The 20,568-nt window shown below is 39.0% G+C and overlaps 1 protein-coding gene across 5 annotated transcripts in view; it reads right to left on the bottom strand.

Moving 5' to 3' along the window:
* phactr2 (phosphatase and actin regulator 2) overlaps positions 1 to 20,568 on the bottom strand; it is a 70,670-nt gene that overhangs the window by 31,845 nt on the left and 18,257 nt on the right. Inside the window, exon 1 of one of the 5 annotated variants that reach the window (XM_066696526.1) lies at positions 11,646 to 11,983. The exons of 3 other annotated variants lie outside the window; for them this stretch is intronic. In XM_066696526.1, the coding sequence (XP_066552623.1) occupies positions 11,646 to 11,688 (43 nt within the window). In that variant the 5' untranslated portion in view covers positions 11,689 to 11,983. Of the gene's footprint in view, positions 1 to 3,566; positions 3,631 to 11,645; positions 11,984 to 20,568 lie in introns of those variants that run through there. One more of the 5 variants, XM_066696527.1, reaches the window with a different exon arrangement.

Raw genomic sequence — 20,568 nt, forward strand, 5'->3', positions numbered from 1 at the left:
AATTCATCTTCATGTTTAAACAGTCAACTCAAATACATTAACAAAGGAAGCCTGCTATTAATTGAACCTTCTCGTTAACCAGTCGACAGAAATTAACAAGCACTCTGTGTTCTTGTTGGGTATGCAATCAACGAAATGATTCAACAACACCGATACAAAAATAAATAAAAGCTGGATGGCAGACATAAAGTGAAATGACGTGGCTTAAATCTCTGCTTAGGTATCACAAAAGGAGCAAGGATGGGGAAGATGGACGATTCCTTGCAGGCTCATTGCTCAATGATTTCATCTGTGTCCAAATAGCAATCAAGCGCTTGGTTGGAAAAAAATAATGTGGTTTCCCGAACAAAGTGTAACTTCCAGAAATGTTTCAGCAGATTTTTAATTTGTTTTTTGCGTGTACAACAATGCATTTGTGAGGAGTGAGTAAACTAAAATGCAAACATTTTTTGTGTCAATCTCTTTCAGTCCCTTTAATGAGCTTTCCAGGCCAATGTTGAAATAACGATTTGGTTCCTATTGACTGTAATTGGTGCAGAGAGTAATTGGATACTGACAGTATACTTGATTATCAAAGAAAAAAAACACATAGGAAGAGCAGAATTCCTTTTTTCCCCCCTTAGAGATGACAACTTTGCACAGGGGGCAGTCTGAATTTATCATAGTGATGTATACACTTTTGAGGACATTCTCTTTCATAGTACAAAATGAACTTTGGGGACAGACATTAATTTTCACTGATTTCAGGAAATTGTTACAGTAAACACTGACACAATCGGACAACCAAATTTTGATTTATTTCTTCAAACGTCACTTCTGGGATGAGAAGAGACAGATAGGTCTCCCCCATTGATGCCACAATGAGAAGAAACTGAAACATTTAGCCTCTGAGACATGTTTGTGCTGTATTGCATTAAGAGGGCCGCAGCTTCATTGGCAAAATGTAGGGCAGCACATGATGCCACAGAGCCTGCTGAAATGCAGCCAAAAATAATCAGGCAGCAGGATTAATACCCTGATCTAATCACAGGACCCCATACCATTGCCTCATTGAATAGCACAACCAGTCTTCCACTTCTTCCGGTTAGGCAACGTGGTGCAGTGAGCACAACCTGAGTGTTTCGAGAACAACAAGAAAACAGGTGACCCAAAACCACTGGAACATAAAAAGAAGAGGCTGTAAGTAACTCAACCCAAACCTCTGAATCCCCTTTACTTCAACCGCTTTGAAGCAAACTAACACTTCAATAATAGGGAGAATCAACTTGAACAGGGAAATAAGGGACACAAAACACAAACACAAGGAGAAAAACAAACGGAAAATTAGGGAATCATATCTCTGGTTCTGATTGTAGAAATGACACTCATTTGAAAATAATGGCAATGCTAAAACATTTTCTTGTCCAAGATTTGCATTTCTGTCAATTTGTGCAATAAAAGGCAATACATAAATAAAAGGCGTATGCAAAATGTGTCATAGAACACAATTTATAGCATGACACAATGACAAAGCTTCCTATGTTAAATATCAGCCTACATGTAGATCTACTTATTACAAATGCATACTATATTGTGCATATTTATGAACAATTTCCAGATACTTCTAAAAAGAGAGTGCACAGTTTGTAGGACATGGAAATGCGCTGAAATAGGGCTAACCAACATACGTGGCTATATACGTTTCCTGTCCTGTTTTAATTAGGTGCATTTGCAAGTCAAATGTTTTGCTTAACATCAACATGATCAAAAAAAAATAAAAAAATCAACCTTAATTTATCTATAAGTTAATAGTTTTGTGTATCATCTCTAAATTGCACAGTTGCATGGAGCCCGTAACGTGATTTGGATGTAAGCAAGTGGGCTTTACACTGCTGTGAAATTCTCCACACAGAAGGCAGACATTTGAAACCATCCGCCTCCCCCCGCGATCCATTGCGTAGGTGCGGCATATTGTGTCAACTTGAACTGGTCGTAACTCTACCGCATTGGGGTGGCCCAGGGACAAAGTCAATATGGTGAAAGGAAGATCTAAGGTTGACGGGTGCCCTCTGAACCCCACAGCAGGCTTCTCCTTACACCTGTCAAATGTCATCAGCGGTGGAGGCCAACTACAGAGTCTACCTGAAATCAACACAGTAAGTCCTTACCTTGACTCACAGGGCCAAGCTGGGTGATGAGGAGGTAAACCCAACTTTAGTCACACTGCAAGCCCACGACACAAACAGCTGAGCTAAGGCGAAAAAAACAGCTATACCGGTGTGCACAACTCCGGTCCTTAAGGGCCACAATCCAGAAGGTCTCTCTGACTCATCAGCACCATAGGAACAGGGAAATTGTAAGATGGTCCAATTAAGCCTCCATCATTCGAGGTCAATACAGAATCATGCAGTTCGGAGTTCAAATGGAATGCTATCCTAAACCCTCTGGAATTCCTCGTCCTAGAAAATGATAGAGCTTCTGAATTATCGTATTTTTATTTGGTCTCGTTCCGTTTTTGGTCAAAAGAAAGCATTAACAATGCAAAACCCTCTTGGGACACATCCTTAATTAAAAACACAGCTGTGTACACTACTTAAATATGGTTTCTTAACTTGACTGAAAGCAGTCTTGGACGTTGTACAGTGCAAGACTGCGAACCGACTGCTCCACTGCATATCTGTGTCAGTTTGTTGCAGTGAGACTGGTTGTTGTTCCAGCTGAGCTCAGAATCATGCAGCAAGACCAATTATTTGCTTAAATTAGGGCACGTTCAGAGGTTTTTTTCTCTACTCCCAGTCTACTTAAAGCTCCCAATAATCAGTGCAGGACTGCGTGCCAGAACCAGAGATCGGGACCCCTCACCTATAAACTCTGAAGTACAGTGGCTATCCGGGACAAAGGCTGTTGACCCCAGATAAATTGGGAACTTCCTTTTCTTATTTACTTATTCCCTTCTTTTTTGAAGACTCCCAATGAGACCCGTATACCAGGAAAGCGATCCGTTTGAACTGGTTTAACAGAGGAAGGACGTGAGAAGAGATCGCCAGTATCAGCCTCTTATTTTCAAACTGCAGTTTCTTAAAATACATGTCTAATACGATTTAGACAAACACGGCAAGGGGCTTGTACAAGCTACAATAAGGACATCAAAATGCTCATCTTCTTGCTCATGCAAAATACAAAACAAAACAAGAACAGATGTGACCACAGAAACCATGGATTGCTTAGTTCTGTGTCAGTGGCAGCTGGTTTGCTGGTGACGATTTTACGGAATCCCCCGATGAAGCAGGATTAGGGGGTCTTTCAAGTTCCTAATTTGCTTTGCGTGACACCGCTGCAGAGTTTCACCAGTCGGAACTTACTGAGCAGAAATCCCATCTTTCTCAGCACAATGCGGGATGCAGGCACAGAGACGGAGACTAAAAAACAACACTGTCGGCAAATCATAACCCCCCTAGTTCAGAAAGGACACTAAGTACCCCTGAACTCTTAAAATCTTAAAGATTACTTAAAACACATTGTAATGATGCCTAATCAAGACTATATTATACCTAACAGAGGCTAAATTATAGCAGGTGTCAATTTACCTGTATTTTTTGGTGTTTTCATGTGTGACCCTTATGACATTCTTAAGTTCCAACCAAATGGCTTCTTCCAGTTGTGCTCCTCTCGGACACTAGGACCCAGTGAAGTGCGAATGCGTGAAATGGAAACATTTTCTTACAAGGAAAGGTGTTGAGTCACTTTGGACTTCAATCTGAGTGCTGACATCTGGGGTGAGGTCACTAATCCAGGAATGTGTACAATACTGGTTTTTGAAACACTTACTGAAGCTACAGCATTCAACACATAGTGAAGTTGAGCTAGAGATTATGGTCAGTATGTTTTTAGCCTGTTAAATCATAATCTGAGTTCAACCCATATTCCGTGCAATACTGCAGCATCTTCCAGTTCTTACCATGTCCATATAATATATATATATATATATATTTTTTTTTTTATTTTTTTTTTAAAGCCATGGTCACAACTTCTAATGGAAAAATGATCCAATTGAACCCACCAGCCATTAATGCAGTTGTTCCCTTCCAGGGACAACCCTATAAAACTGCAAAGATTTAACAGATCTGGGGGGGATAGAAATGGTCCGTGAGAACAAAACTAAAGAGAAGGAAAAGAAGACTTCCAGAGAACAGAAATCAAGTGATACACCACTTCAGGCTCGGTGACATACATTTTCTTGGCACAAAAAAAAGCAGGGCAGCAATGAAGGAATAAAAAAAAAAAAGTCTCATCCAAAAGGCTGCATCCATTACAAAGAAAACAGCAGACATGCACAAATATTTCGAGCCCACATTACATTTTGAAGATGTCAGAAAATAGGAAAGGCATTAGTAATTAGCAGAGGATATTTTGGTATGGCGTATTTAAATTATTTCCATTTCATGCTACAATTTCATCCTTCCATCATTTCAACACCTTGTCCTTCTCCTAGACCGAGTGGGCTACATAATGAATCCCTTTATTTCTCTTAAGCATGCATGCAATTTAAACATCCCCAACCCCTTTATCTCTGAACTGTACCCAGTTCTATATAATGCAGCAGATGTGCACTGAGCTACATGCATCAATGCTGGAGGTCACTGCGATGCATATTCTTGTAAATTACAAACTCTTCCCCTGAGCATACATCACAACATGACTTCAAAGACTGTCAAACAGCAAATATATGTTGTCAGCACCTCCAAGAATGTTGACTTCAGGAACAGCAAGATACGTCTAAAGACAACAAGTATAAAGTCTATAAAGATACAGATACAGCAGTTTTAGCACAAGCTCATAAAATGTGTGACTTCACCCTCTATGGTAATGAGAGATTTATTTAGTGGTCTAGTCAAGACACTAGCACAGGAGGTTAACGGACAAAACAGGAAGTAGGCACACAAGTCTCTCACACCAAAAAGAAGTTCACACCAATGGGTCTGTACCTCGGCAGCCTAGAAGGCCCTGAAGAAAGCCACAAGTGACCAAACGTCAACTTGAAAAACAAAACTGAATGAATGAGAAAAAGCCCCCTGAGCATTAAAATTCACCGTATTGCACCGAAAGGTTACAAATACTGGCAATAAGACAAATATTCAGTAGATGATAATGGCTTTCTGATTGACAGAGGTTATTTGCATTTGCCTAATGGAAACCTGCCACCAGGGTTTGTAATTTAGGCTTGGCAAGTGAGTCAAATGTTTGATTAAATTCAGGCCTTGGTCCAAGAGTAATGATGTTGAGCACATGCAACTTGGAGGAATTGCCCCGAAGATATACACTTATCTCACGTGGTAATAAACAGTACACAAAAATAATAGTGGAAGAATGATTCCAATTTACAATACTGCAAATTGTCCATGTGCCCACGGGCAGGAACACACCAGAGGAGCAAGATATTCCATTAGGCTATATCATAGCCAGCACATTCCCATTAGTTTGTCCCCCGCCCCCGGACCATTTCCTGCAAAATGACCGGAATACCTACACCTCCCACCCGGCCAGAACATAAACAAATAAAATCACTTCTTTTAATTGTCAATAACCGCTCAAATTAGACCATAGCTGATAAGGTTTGGTTTGGTCATTTTTTTCCACTACATATGTTTGCATTATGAAAGAATTTATTAACTGGTAATAACGGTTTGAAAAACAAAAAGCCAAGAAAAAGGAATGCATAAAACTCCTTTTCCAAATTCCACTTAAAGTCTTGGCAGGCTTCATCTCGGAAACGACAAAAAAAATTTGGTCACGTTTAGGAAAAACACCCAGTAGTGCTGCTCCCGAATCCCACTCCACTAAAAGCAATCTCGTTCCATGTTTTACATTAGTGAAACTACTACTGTATGTGTCTGTGGGGTTGCAGCAATCTGTACGAGAGCTATTATTGTTCATAACTGCTAGCACCCTCAGGAATGAGTCTAAAGCAGCTTGTACTGGCTATAAACCGAATTAAGGGAGATAATTCCTCATAATTTAATTTACCTCATGCATTAGTAAGCATTAAACACAAATGTGAACTACTGCTTTGCTCTATGAAAGGAGAATCGCATCCCCTCCACCCATCAAATCTCTTTCAAGCCAAGGATGGTGTCACCCTGATGTTCGGTCCAGAAAACACTTTATCTGAACGGCTATTTATAAGGCTGTCATTTATGAAGCATTTAAATGTAAAGTACACTTCCAGCGAGCATGCAAGTATACCTAATTAAGCACACACATTAGGAACCAACCCAAAGCTAAAATGGTAGTTTACTGTGGTTGTGCTTATCCTTCACGCTCTTAAATTGCAATTTCATGCACTCTCCTAATAGTGCTATTTTTTCCCTCGTCAACATAAACTCATCTGACGATCCTGTAGGCCATGCTTTTCTTCTGCTGCCGCTCCCCCAAAAACAGTTCCCAATGTTGCAGTGCAAAATTCCAAGAGTCTATCTAAAAATAATCCTGCCAGCACCACCTGGCTGCAGAAGAAAAGACCGTATCAAAGTTAGACAGCATCCTGGCATGGCTCTGTGCTCACGCTGTGTCCGGGCCCTCTCACCTGGAGGTGTAGAGTCTGCACAGTGCTGTGAGGGGAACCGCCAGCTCACTGGGGCTTCACAAGTCTCTGTTTCAGGCACAGACAAGCACTCTTGACTGAACCAAATGGCAGTAGAGAAGAGTTAAAATTATATAGCATTACACATCGCCTCCAGTTTCTCTTCTTGTTCGTTTGTTCACATCTGGTTAACTTTTTCACTCATTAGTTCACTGCGGTCATTTGCCAGATGTCCGGTTGCATCTGGTCAGTGTGTCCTCATAGCTTTTATTCATCTGAGGTTTCTACGAGAATCGGGCTTCAGATATAGACATTTCTCTGCGTTCAAAAACCTGATGACACGTCTCTATCTTCCTTTTAAATCACAACCTTTGCAATAGATTTGTTCCGTTTATGATCAATTCCGATTTCCTTGATTGTTCGTTTGATGATTTTTGATATCAACACAGCTTTCCATTAAACACATCTTGTTCCTACAAATCAAACCACAACTAGACTTAGACTTAGAATTAGACTTTTAACACACTGACCGACATGCATGGCTCCAACGGATTATTTGCTTGGCTCAGACCAAAACTTGGAAGTATTTGCATTCCACTTGTCATTTACAGATTCTGAAATACAAAAATATACACTAGTATCCAAAATCAAGGGGATCGCTTCAAATACTGATCAACAATTTGGAAAAATTGTCTTCTCCAATGTGAAAGCCTGCAAATCACACATCTATCCATTGCTATGCATCCAGTTTAAAGCAGATTTGTTGTGATCTTCTCCAACTGGGAAGTGTGACTTCTATTAATTACACAAATACAAGGTTTATTTTGCAATTGTATATACTGCACATAAATGCTTACAGTTGAAAGCTGCCAGCTCTATAGTTTTCATATTAGACAGCTTTTTGCTCTGGTGGAGCAAGCATTTCAGCTCAAGTCAATATTACCTTACTAGCCCAAGGCTAAGCAGAGCCCATGCCATGTGGTATAGAGGCCCCATTTGCATGGGATGGGTCTCACTCGATCCCAGATCACCTTACAAGTGTTTAGTTGAGTTTAAAGAGATCTTGGGAAGCCCCTTATGCTGTGTGCAATTGTATCAAACTGAAACCTTAAAAGTTGAGAAAAACACAATGTCACATTCATTAAAAAAAAAAAAAAAAAAGAACTTGGAGTGGGGGGGTGACTAAATTGTCCGCAATATGTTTTTCGGTTTGTGGTGAGAACACGCACAAATCTCTACACAATGTCATCCATCAAATTAAAACAAAATCCTTGTGATCCAGATGTTTTTCTATTTGGATGCTATGCACGTAAAGAAAATATTTAGTCAAGAGAAAAATGGGAGAGGTTTCCTCATTCAAACTCTCTAGGGGTCTCCCGGGTGACTCGGATACATATTTTAGGACAGGGGGCCATCTGACACTGGAACAGGGTCTCGATTTTTTTATCTTTTTTTAAATAAATGCAAAGAAAAAGGTAATTCTGATGGAAATATGTCTATAAAATACCGGGGTGTATGTGGTTGTTGGTTTGGTATTTCTTTTCAGGTACGTGGAAAAAAAAACATTTCTGCCATTCTGGGGGAATACAGATCAATTCAAACATTTTCATCAATATAAAAGTTCTGAAAAGGTATGTTTAATTTCCTGTGGCGAGAAAAAATATATACCCCTGCAAAGGTGTCAATTCTAGTGCTGTCTATTTAATTTTGAAGGGGAGAATTTGAAGATTTGGAAGTCCATTTTGTTATGAAAACTAAGGCTTTACAAATATTGAAAACACACAAGTCTACCTTCCATAGTTCAGCAATAGTTAAATGTCACCCTAAAGCATTTTATTTTGTCTATATTGTTTTTTTGGTTGATGTTGCCGTTCTTTCATTTCGTTTTTTTAAGCAGGAAAGCATTCTGTGGTACCTCCTAACAGGAATTCTCCAGGAGTAAACAGGAAGACACCGATCTCTAGAGGGATACAGTAAGATTTACTTTTCAAAAGGGAACAGCGACCAAAGACAGAAGAAGGAATTGGAAACTGAGATTACTAAAATATATATATAATATTTGGAGCTTTTCCTTTTCGTGTAAGTAATTTGCTTAGCCAATGGTAGTCGTTTGTTTTGCAAATTAAGGTCCATTAAGTCCAACCACCAGAGTGGAAGTCCATTTTAATTTAGTCGGGTTTCCATCAGGGTTTCCTGAGCAGAGGTGATTTTTGGGGATATGGTGCTTTAAGGAACGGTACCACATTCGAGAGTGAAACCGAATACACTTCTCTGGCCATCAGGGACATATTATAAACGGCAATATAGCTGTCAAATACTTCAGCAGGCCCCAGTTAGGAGAAATGCAACATGTCAATTCAGCACTGCATTTCATAGCAGTGGGCTGCCCAGCATGCCAAACCTTGGGGTAATAGTTTCTCTCGCAATAATTGTGTGATTTCTCACACTTCATTATTGGCAAAATTTATCTCCAGCAATAAAAGAAAAGCAGACGAACAGTCAGAAAATTAATAGACCACTTGATGCCGACCTCACAATGTTTTTACATTTTCCTTTGTTTTCAGAAGGAACGGCTAGAAAATAAACGTCTGTTTGGAAAGCAGCTCAGGTTTTATGAAGCAAACAAAGAAGTGACCGAACGGATCTGAGACCAGGGTGCGTGCTTAACTACGTTATGGATAGTTAAGCAAGTGCAGATGTGACTTTTTTTTGTGTCTAAAAATATACAAAATTGAATAAGGTAGGTGACTCAGCTTTCTAGTGCCCCCCCAGTGTCTGACAGCGGAAAGAAAGGCTTTAAAAACAATATTCTTTCCAGACTACAGAGGCACAGTAAAGCTTCAAGGCTGACTAGTGACCTAACCATTTCCATAGGCCAGCTGTAGCAGGGAAAGCACCCCCTAAAAACAATCCTACGCGTTAGGAGTTCCACATTCCAAAGTTCATTAGATCAACTCAAAGTCTCATTAGTATTAAAGTCAAGCACTTGGACGTTTTCTAGACTGTCCACACTCCTTGGGAACGCTCAAACTGATTATTGGACCATACTGGGTGGGTTCAGTTTGTGGATACTGGAGTAGATGCCACCACTCCCATCTGCTTACCAATCCTAAAACTGTCAGATTATTTACAATATGGGAATTGAACAACCCTAATGGCTTCAGAGAATCAATTATGGCATCCCTCCCTAGTTGTATACCTTTATTATCCCTAACAAAACTTGCATGTGCATGTAGCTTTTAGCTCAGTTATTTATTATCAGTGATCTTGACATAGAAAATATTCATCTAACAACCACTGATACCACAATCAATGGCCATGACTTGGCAACAATAAAGATTGACAGTGTAGAGGGCAGAACTAGTGTATGAGTGTAATTCGTGTTCCTAAAGACCACGTAGGTTGTGTGATCAAAACCTCCTCACAGCATTAACCAGAGAAAGCTGCTGCACCACAAAACTAGTCAGAGGGTGACATCATCATATCAGGCCCTGTGTACAATGAGCCCTGTCAGAGCAACATTTTACAAACAAGCACAACTAATCTGGAGTTAACATACCTAGCTATAATCAAGCGCTCCCAGCAATGTTTCTATACCCTCCTGTGCCAGGAACCGAAATCATTAAAAAAAAAAAAACACTGGAAATTTGAAAATCACTGTGCTTTTAGTAGGAGGCATATCTGACAGGCTGTTTCTTGTTCCCAAAACATAATTACGTTATACAGATGTTGATGGTGGGAAGAATGTCTTTCCAGTACAGACAGCTTGAAGTTCTCTCTTCTTTCTTTCCACGACATTTCGATAAAGGACAGAATTCTGCTGTCCATTTTCCCCAATCACCTCATTCAGCATTCGCCTTCTTGAGCTGCAGCTTAATCCTTTCCAGAACAGTCAATCTTAAGGATTGCAATTTTGCACGGAAGGCAAGGTTGCCATTATGTAGTTGTTTGATCCATTTCAGGATTCAAGAGTTGCAAGAGACACTGATGAAACCAAAAAGCATTTGAATATAATTTTTTAACCTGCAAACACTCTACAAACAAAATATCTAGCACCCAAATTCCAGTACTTCTGTATGTGGATATAACTGAGTATGTGGGTTGCATTTTGCATTTAATTATGCTTCTTAAAATGTAATAAGTTATCTTGCAAATTCCAAATACATCTGTTATGAAGCTGCTCATGGTCACTATACAATACAGTACTGTAAAATGCTCAAGTGAACAATCTCTACAAGATTTTGGAGCATTTCAAATGGTGTTTGCATTATCAGCTTTTTATTTACATATTGAAATTGTCGATTGTGTTTGTAATTATCCTTGTATGGCAGAAAATGACCGCACTTCATCTATTGCATCCCCCATTTAAAGACCTCAGAAGTTACAGAGAGTAGGAAGCGAGGTTCTTCATTTGTCTACGCCATACGTTACTCTACATTACATGTCATATAAGGGCACGTTTGAAGTGAATACATTAATCAGACACATGCAAAATGATGGTCAAATTAAAAATGCACTAATAAAAACGGGAAGCAGACAAAGAAAAAAGCACCACTACACATCCACTGACTTCCTCCGAAAGGCAAGACCAGAATTACATAACGTCCTCACGGCCCCTCTGCGCTGAAGTCGTCTGCTTTACGTTTTCCGTAAACTTTACACTTTTGCTCCTCATTCAACAACTTGGTTTTAAAACACGAATAAATGGAAGAAAGTACGAAACAAGCCAATTCACAGCAGAAGAAAAAAAGCTCGACTAAAACCCATGAACCCACTTTCTTTTCTCCTTTCCGTGACTTCCTTCATTTGTTCCTCTCCTGTCAATCGCAGCACTGGTGGCCGCTTTAAAGGGCTCCGCATCCGCGCCACTCAAAAGTTACACATAATAATAACCCAACATCAAAACGTTACTTCTGTGATTTCTAATAAAAAGAAGGGCATCTAGCAACTGTAGCGCACCACTGGATCCGACACCATTCAATGACTTTCTGCTCTACAGGAAACCATTAGCAAGAGCTGCAGGCATGCATACATGCGATCCCTCTGCGGAGGATGTGTACTATAGTACTACTCCAGCACAACTCACCACTCGCATTTTGAGAGAAGGTGGAAACGGAGGTCTGGCCCATTTCGTGCTGGTCAAATGGGCCGGCGAACCGACGCTCATGCAGTCCGTGATGCGCTTTTCTGAGACGGTCCTGTCGAGCACGTTATCCAATGGCTCATTTCACCTCCTTGATATAGGCGTACTTGTGCGCTGCTGTCTAACTTTGCAACTAGCGAGTGAGTGTCTCTCTCTCTCTCTCTCTCTCACCGCAGTCGCATGCCTGTCATTCCTGTCTTTATGCAGATTACTCCCCGTCAAAGGTCATGGGGAGGGAGTCCCTAGCTCCTCCAAAGAGCAAAGCTGCCACAGGATACACTGGTTGCGTACTTGCAGGGCACATTTTCGCACCTCTGCGCAGAGCCGCACAATCCCAGCGCTCCCATTGGTGGAGCCGCGCAGACCAGCGCAGCGCAGAACTCCGGAAATCTGCGCTACACGAATGCGAACAGAATACACTGAAATACTTCCATCAGTACTTCATAACAAATTCCCACAAAGTACACTGCTCTGCATATTAACATCCACCATATATAGTAGATAAATTAATATAAATACATACATATAACAATATGTATATCCCCTTTATCTTTATTAGATTTTGTTCATGAATAAACCTCATACACTACTGCTTGTAATAGTTGAATTACTTCAAAAAATCGTCAGTCCCTAAATGGCTTTCCTAATTTGGATTCATTGTTTGCATGGAAGTCTCATAACATAATAATAACAATACTTCACTACACTTCACAATTTGCAAAACGATGCATTCCCTTTTAGGAATTTAGGAACTGTGTGCCTGAACCCACAGGTTATTCCACAAAGAACAATAACCAGAGGCAATGTCAATATTGATATACACTGTGATGGCAAACTGTAACAGCATTACTTGTCATAATTTGCTCATTAATACATAGTGCAGGCAAATTATAACACACATTAGTGTGCAATTTAAGTACACACATGCACACTTCACAATGCATGATTTACTGATCTTTACACACACAAAAAACAGTTATATACTTTGTTCACAAAGTAATTAGCCAATACCTAATCAGTGATATGAATTTTACCATCTATGCTGTGTGTTCCTAAGACTTTCTCCTGTACACATTTTGCTACAATGGTGACACACCAAACTATAAATCATTTTACTGACATTTGCTCTAGTTACAGTGGGTAGATTTCAGATGGACAATAAATCAAGACCGCAGAAGAAAGTAATTTCTGATTACTTTATCCGGGGGCTTGAGAGAGTGCGGCTAAGTCACAATCTCCAGTCTAACCATGGAGCAATACTGTCCTTCGTAGGAAGAGGACTGAGCCCTCCCTTTGAATTGAGCCAGTAAATGGAGGGAAATCATGTAATACCAGTAAGACCAGAAAGGCACTTAAATTGTTGATTAGACTTTCTAAATTAATCTGTACTTACACTAGAGTGGGGTGGTTACATGACTGACTGACTGACTGACATGGGCTAACTAACTGCGCTGACATGGGTGTGGAGATTAACACAAAATTAAGTGTTAAATTAAAAAAAAAAAAAAAAAAAAAAAACACATTGCTTTGTTGTTCAACTCTCTAAAACTCAGGCTGATCCTTTCTTCAGCTGCTCAGGGATATGAGTAATGGGCTGCAAAAGGGACAGCTCTTCCAGGCTGTAGTGAGTTGCCATAGACCTCAGTTCTCAGGTTACTCTTCCGCTGCCCCACAGTATCCTGAGGAATTAGGGCTCCCAGGCCACTGCCGTTCCAGTTCCCTCAATCATTCACTCTGTGTACTGTACACGGGGCGGGGCAGCTGACAGGAACAGCATGCCCGATTCTTCAAGAGTGGAAGAGGAAACAGTTTTTTCTGATGGCTGCATCATAACACATTGTTTTAACACAACACATTTTCTTGTCATCAATTCACAGCACCACCCGAGTGCTCATGCCTGCGGCACACACAAACAAACACCTCCGTCAGCCAACATCAACCTTCACGTCCTGAGTACAGATAAGTCTCCAGACTAGGAAATTCCCATCGCACGCACTGATGTAGGTGTGGGACAGGGCCGTGGTTTAAAAGATGGATTGATAACCTAGTTTTGAAAAAAGTGGCTTTGGCGAAACACTACTTAAGAAGATTTCGGAAGTCTGCAAATTTCAGTACCATTCGTGAATTTGCAAATCATTTTTGATGGCACTTTTTTAGGCAATAATAGCATGTCTGGAACAGGGGTGTCAGACTCAATTCCTGAGAGAAGGCGTATCATCTGGCTTGTGTCCTAGGTTCCCACCTTCTTCATTGGCCTAATTAATTAATTGGGCATATTTGCAATATCAATTCTCTCTGGGCCTCAATTAGTGTATATACAGGTACAGTACCTTGAATAAAGTGCCCTTTTTAAATTAACATCTATAAAACACTAAACAAAATCTCCCATTTGTTGTACTGAGTATGATTACCTAAGCATGGCTATAATTAAAAAAAAAAATTAACTGAAAGGATGAATGTAGCATAAACCTTTATCCTCTTGGACTTTCAATGATTGTATTATTTTTAATTATAGTCTCGTAAATATCACTGAGCGCTTCTGTGTGTTGTAAAACATGTTTGAGAAATGCAATTAATTCATACTATGATTTATAACTGTCATCTATTGGGAAGAGAGGAAGACACACTATCTAAATTATCTACCCTAATAAACTCTATTAGTGCATCAGACTAGGTCTGATTTCCTCTTGCTTGTAGACCCTTAGTTCATATTTATTTTGCCTGTAATCAGAGGCTCAGAGCAGTCAGTCACAGTTCAAACTCTAAATCGGGCTGCTGTTCTCTGTGGGTGCTCTGCAGTTACTCTCCAGCACTGTGCTTCGCAGGAACAGACAAGAGATAAGACACATACACCTTCATTACCCATATTCCCGTCACTTGCAAGGTCAAGTAGATATTAATATAACAGGGCCTGAGTAATGTCCCTAATAACACATGATACGGCTGAATTGTTCTCCAAACAGGATTTCCTTTAGCAATGGAAGGAAACTAAAACATTTATTGAACAAACACCACAAGCCAGTGAGCAGAGAGCGCAGACTTGTTTGTCTTGGGAGACATTGTGTCTTGACCTGCTTATTGGATTGTATGCTTTTATATTTTCTTATTTTTATTGAATGTTCGTTACACAGAAGACTAAGCTATAAGGCAGTTCTTCCCAACCCTAGTCCTGGGGATGCACTATACGTTTTTGTTCCAACTTAAAATATGAAATGATATAAAGGCACCTGAATTCTGTTCAATTAAGGTTGCAATTCAGTCAAATCCAGCAGAACAGTGGGGCCCCATGACCAGGCTCGGGAGCCACTGCTAAAAGGGAGATTGACACTTTTTGGATATCACTTGAGATTGGCTTTAAATTATTGCTAGCAGACCACTCACAGGTTGTGTTGTTTTCTCATTCAAGACAAAAGGGATCAATTAGTTACAAATTAGTTACATTAAGTGTATGGAAAAACTATAGCTATATCAGAATACAGTAATAAGATATTCAATGTAATTGAACCTTTAATTGTTGACAGCATATACAGGAATATCAAGTCAACTTGTCCACGGAATAGAACCTGAGAAGGATTGGATTTAAATTTAAAATCTCTGTATGGTCCAATTGCACCACTCGGGGGGGTGTTGTTCGGTGAGCCACAGGCTGGGACAATCCAGCTAAGAGGGAAGAGCGCCACCTACTGGTCTACTCAGATACTTACAACCTTTATTTTTCACCATAAAGCAGGCTCTAGCCTTCTAAAATGGATAGAAACTTCACAAAGTTTACATGAGATTATCAGAAGAACCAAAGCCACTGTGTCATTAATATATAGGAATGGACAATTCATGAGAATGTGGAAAGTTTGTGAAGTAGCTTCTCCTCCCTAGTGAAGATACAAAGCCTGCACAATGATGAATAGGGTTTATCAAAATTGTTACCATATGAGAATAAAAACAAATCCCAGAACGCTGTCTTTTCAATGCATTGTGAACTGTTGTTTTTCCGATTCCCATTATCATTAGGCAGGCAGTGCATGTGACCTGCTAGTTATGTGCATCTCACTATAATGTTTGGGTTTGTTTTGAGAAGGCATGATTTGTTGATCCTGGGTACAGCTCGAAGACATGAAATGTGGAAATGATGGGAAAGGATCACCATGGTGCTGTTTATTTTGACATTATATATATATATATATATATATATACACACACACACAGTGAGGGGAAAAAAGTATTTGATCCCCTGCTGATTTTGTACGTTTGCCCACTGACAAAGAAATGATCAGTCTATAATTTTAATGGTAGGTGTATTTTAACAGTGAGAGACAGAATAACAACAAAAAAATCCAGAAAAACGCATTTCAAAAAAGTTATACATTGATTTGCATGTTAATGAGGGAAATAAGTATTTGATCCCCTATCAATCAGCAAGATTTCTGGCTCCCACCAAGTACTAAGTTGAAGGGGTCAAATACTTATTTCCCTCATTAACATGCAAATCAATGTATAACTTTTTTGAAATGCGTTTTTCTGGATTTTTTTCTCTCACTGTTAAAATACACCTACCATTACAATTATAGACTGATCATTTCTTTGTCAGTGGGCAAACATACAAAATCAGCAGGGGATCAAATACTTTTTTCCCTCACTGTGTGTGTGTGTGTGTGTGTATATATATATATATATATATATATATACATACATATATATATATATATATATATATATACATATATATATATATATAGCACATAACTTATATGGATAATACAATATTAACTGGCTCTCTCAGAAAAATGGCAATTATTGTTAAAGTGGTTCTAAATGAACGCCACATGTTTTATGTTGTTGTTCTTTGCATGATTTTTTTATGAACCAAAAGGCTTAGGTCAGAGTTCCGAAGATAATTACAGTTAATGAATTATAAATTCACTGTCCTTGACTATAGTGACTGTGAAATATTCATATATATATATTATATATACACATACATATAGGTCATATAAATTAAAATATATTAATTAAGGGTAACCTAGAATAGAGAGTTGTTATGGTGTCCATCTTTGTAGGGCAATCCTTTCTCTGTGAACAGTGGGTTTCATAAGAATCTTGTATACCACTTTACAGAATATATTGTCCAGGAAGAAGTGTACATTTTTCCCAGGAGTGCTGTCCAGATCTCAAAGTACCTCCAAAGCATATACATTATATTATGAAAACCAAAGCAGTAAAAGTGCACAAACAGTTTTCAAAAACTTCAGATGTTTCCACCAGACACACAACAACAAGCAATGTTGAAAGACCGACAAGGAGACAGCATGAATTCATGTCTGTATTGGAGAGGATTAATGGAATTTTCAATCGATTTATTTTCTGGCAACGATCACTGTAGGTATAATTTCAGCCTGTATCATGCCTTGATACTTGCATGCACTTAACCTTGCGTTTAATAACGAAAAGGAAGGTGCCAGGTGCATTAACTTCTTGAAAAAAAGGCAATGTAGAACATATTTGGTTCTATTCAAGTGTGTCAATACTTGTGTCTGTAAATTACAACAGTTTTTCCAATATAGCTTAAATTAAACATGATGCATAATGTGTGTGTGTGGATAGATAGACACACACACATACTATTTATATTACTGTTAGTTAGAACTGTATTCATGTCTTACAAGTCTACTATATCCTTCATGATTATAAATATCTCTTGTGCATGGTTTGTTGCCTACATTCCAAATAACTATTCTATGAGAAACTCTGAATATAGAAGTGGCCGATCCCAGTGACTGATTCCTCCAGGAAAACAAACACCCAAGACAAACAAAAGAAACTCCTGTTGGCAGTCCATTGCACCTTCTTCCAATTAAGCCTACTTAAGCACCTTGTTAACTTTGTTCAAACCATCACAGTTTATGCCACTGGCTCACCCTGGGTTTGTGACTGGAGGTCTGAGCCGAGGCGGAAGCCATAGCGTGTGTATTGGCCGTCTGGGAACAATCGCAAATATCCAAGGTCCTCTTCCATCTGATTTTCTGGAAGCAGTCAGCAAGAAGAAAGTATTTACAGGAGCCCACGGAGAAGAGCTAGTTGCAAAAGAGCAGGGCCCCTATTTCTAACCAAGCTCATATTTGAAGGATCACTTGGAGCAGGTCTACAGAACGGCACCACAGTTTGGACCAATAGGAGGGCCCAGTTCAGATCCACAATGCATCTGAAACCTCTCACATCCCCTCTTGGGAATAGAAAAGACATTGAAATAACAGAATCTGAACATTCATTACATGGGCAGACTGTACAGAGATCAAAGGCTTTGTCTTTGTCCTCATTACCTAGATAATTAATAGTCAGAAGAACAAAAAAGCAGAGATCATAATTGACATACTGTAGGTCTAATAGAAAAATTGATCGATGGTGGGTAAATGTAGAATATTCCCATCATGCCTTATCTGTAATAGAGCACAACTGTTAAAATGTTGGAAGAATTGAGAAATAAATGACACACTTCTATTGAAATCTCTGACAACTTCATAATTACATTTTAAAGGACATTGTGGCACTGGTACAAGGACATTTCAAATCTAAAATATTTGTTTTAAGATTCAACCCTTTTGCCGTTGCGTTTCAATTTTGATTTGTGCTGTCAGGAGAGCAAAAAGGCAGTACTCCTATTTAAAAATGAAGAATGATGCTTGAGGAGAAAGTAAGGTCATCATAATGGATGAAACGGAATTGATTTAAAAAAACAGGAAGTCATCTTTTGCTCTACTCTGTAAATGAAAGATGGGCAAACATGCTTATTTTACCCATCATTCCTTCTCAGAGTTTTCCTTTTAGCAGTCAGATTTATCCTTTTATTAAATTTTTGGGATCTTAATCTGTAGAGAAATGTTCCATCAGCTACTTAGGTGAAGGATGTCAAACGCACACATCAGTGTAGCGTTTCAGTTTTCCTCACCCTGCTGTACAAAGGGACGCTGCTCTCATAAGCTCTTGTGTTAATGTGTCACACGATACACTGTATTTTGAAAGCGTAAATTGTATTTTGGCTTTGTTGAGCCAATTTCTCATCTAATTGGACATTATATCGTTATACAATCTCTACCAATCAATACCTCCCATCCCAGCATTTTGTAGCCGAGTGCCAAACCTGCATGACATTTCCCTGCTCAGACAGAGTCTTAATTTGAAAAGTAGGCCATTTAATAATAGCACATTGCGAAGAGATTTGAGAACATAAATAGAGCTAATGCATGCATTATATTATACAACATGGGAAAATGAAGCTTAATGCCCACACAAAGGTTTCTGCATGGCAAAGATAAGATAGGAGCGAAGGAATCAATAGGAAGGAGTCTGATCTTTCAACTTCGGACATCTCAGTATTTCAGCTACCGCAAATGTGAGCGAATGGGATTAGATGGCATCCCAATGACAACAAGGACAACAATCACAGACCAAAACTACTCCCAACTTGACAATAAGCGGTTTTTAATCCTACAAAACCAGAAAAACAGAACCCTTACTTTTCATTCAAATGGACTGACTTTCCTTGACAAAATAACAAAATACATAACAGTGGGGTGTAATCCTATCAATTAAACATCATTGATCTGATCAGTTTCATGCGAGAGGGGAAAAAAAAAAAAAGTCCTATTTTGAACCAGAAAATAGCAAAGACTGATTTTTAATTCAAAGTAAGAGCAAATGTCAGGCCCTCCATGACTCAGAGAAAGTAGAAATGGCAATGTTTGTGTGTGCTTGGCTTTGGGCTTGGTGTTGGGTTGCATACACATCGGTCTCAATGTCAAGGTTGCTCATCTCAAAATGTCAGGTCTGTGTACGAGATCTATAATGGGTTTAAAACAGGCCTATTTTTCTCACTTCACAAAGTCCTTCAAGAAGGTGATACCAGTATAATTCATTGTTAAGAATCTGTGAGGACCAACAAAATCTCAGATTTCTACTGCAACCTGCGTAGACAGTCAAAGAGGTTCATCAACATACATTATATTATCAATTGTAGGCAGAGGTTAATTAATGTTTGTTTTTAATTGTCTTATTAGATTAATTGTTGGTTCACAACTGAGAAACTGAACTAATCACTAAAGACATGACCTTGTAGATAAATGATATAAAGGTCAACTAAACAAACACTCAACTAAATATTAAGAAAACCAATCAATATTTAAAAAAAGCCCATGCTTAAAACGGTATGTGAATAGAAAACAACAAAGTTATGATAATGGATATCTTATCTTAACCACTTTATCCAATTGTAACCAAAGACTCGTATTTGAATTGTGTTTGAATCCTTTTCCTGATGTATCTTATCTTAAAATAAAACAAAACTGCTACACCAGGAATTTGTCTTTCGGGAAGCAGTCTAAATGAAGTTTCTCTCAGTTCTTTGAACTACATGTTCTCTTCTGTCATGTGTTCTGTACTGCATGATCAGAGATAACGTTCCCACACAAAGTGCTAGCTGTAATCTTAAAAGATACAGACTTGTTCAGAGGTTTGGGGTGTGATAAAAGAGAAAGAAGAAATCTTCAGTTTGATTTATGTTTCCCATGACAGCTGTGCCTGCTCAAGGAGTATAGTTAAAGAGCTCCGATCAGAGCATTGGTTTGCTTTCCTCACAACTAGAGCAAAGTGCAATTTGTTGGATGCAAACATTCCTCCCAATTAGCCAGCCTGTTCAACTAAACATAAATAAAGCCATGTGTTCTTTCATTAAGTCATTTTGAATCAATTGGAGGGGGGGATCCTTCCTTATTGTGCATTTCCAAAAAAGACAGACTGAATGAGTGAGTGAGTCCCTTGGGGGGCAGTGAAACATCCAGTTTAAACAAAGTCCCTTCTTTAGTATCTGAGCTAAATA

The sequence above is a fragment of the Amia ocellicauda genome, chromosome 23, assembly GCF_036373705.1.
Source record: "Amia ocellicauda isolate fAmiCal2 chromosome 23, fAmiCal2.hap1, whole genome shotgun sequence".
Taxonomy (NCBI): domain Eukaryota; kingdom Metazoa; phylum Chordata; class Actinopteri; order Amiiformes; family Amiidae; genus Amia; species Amia ocellicauda.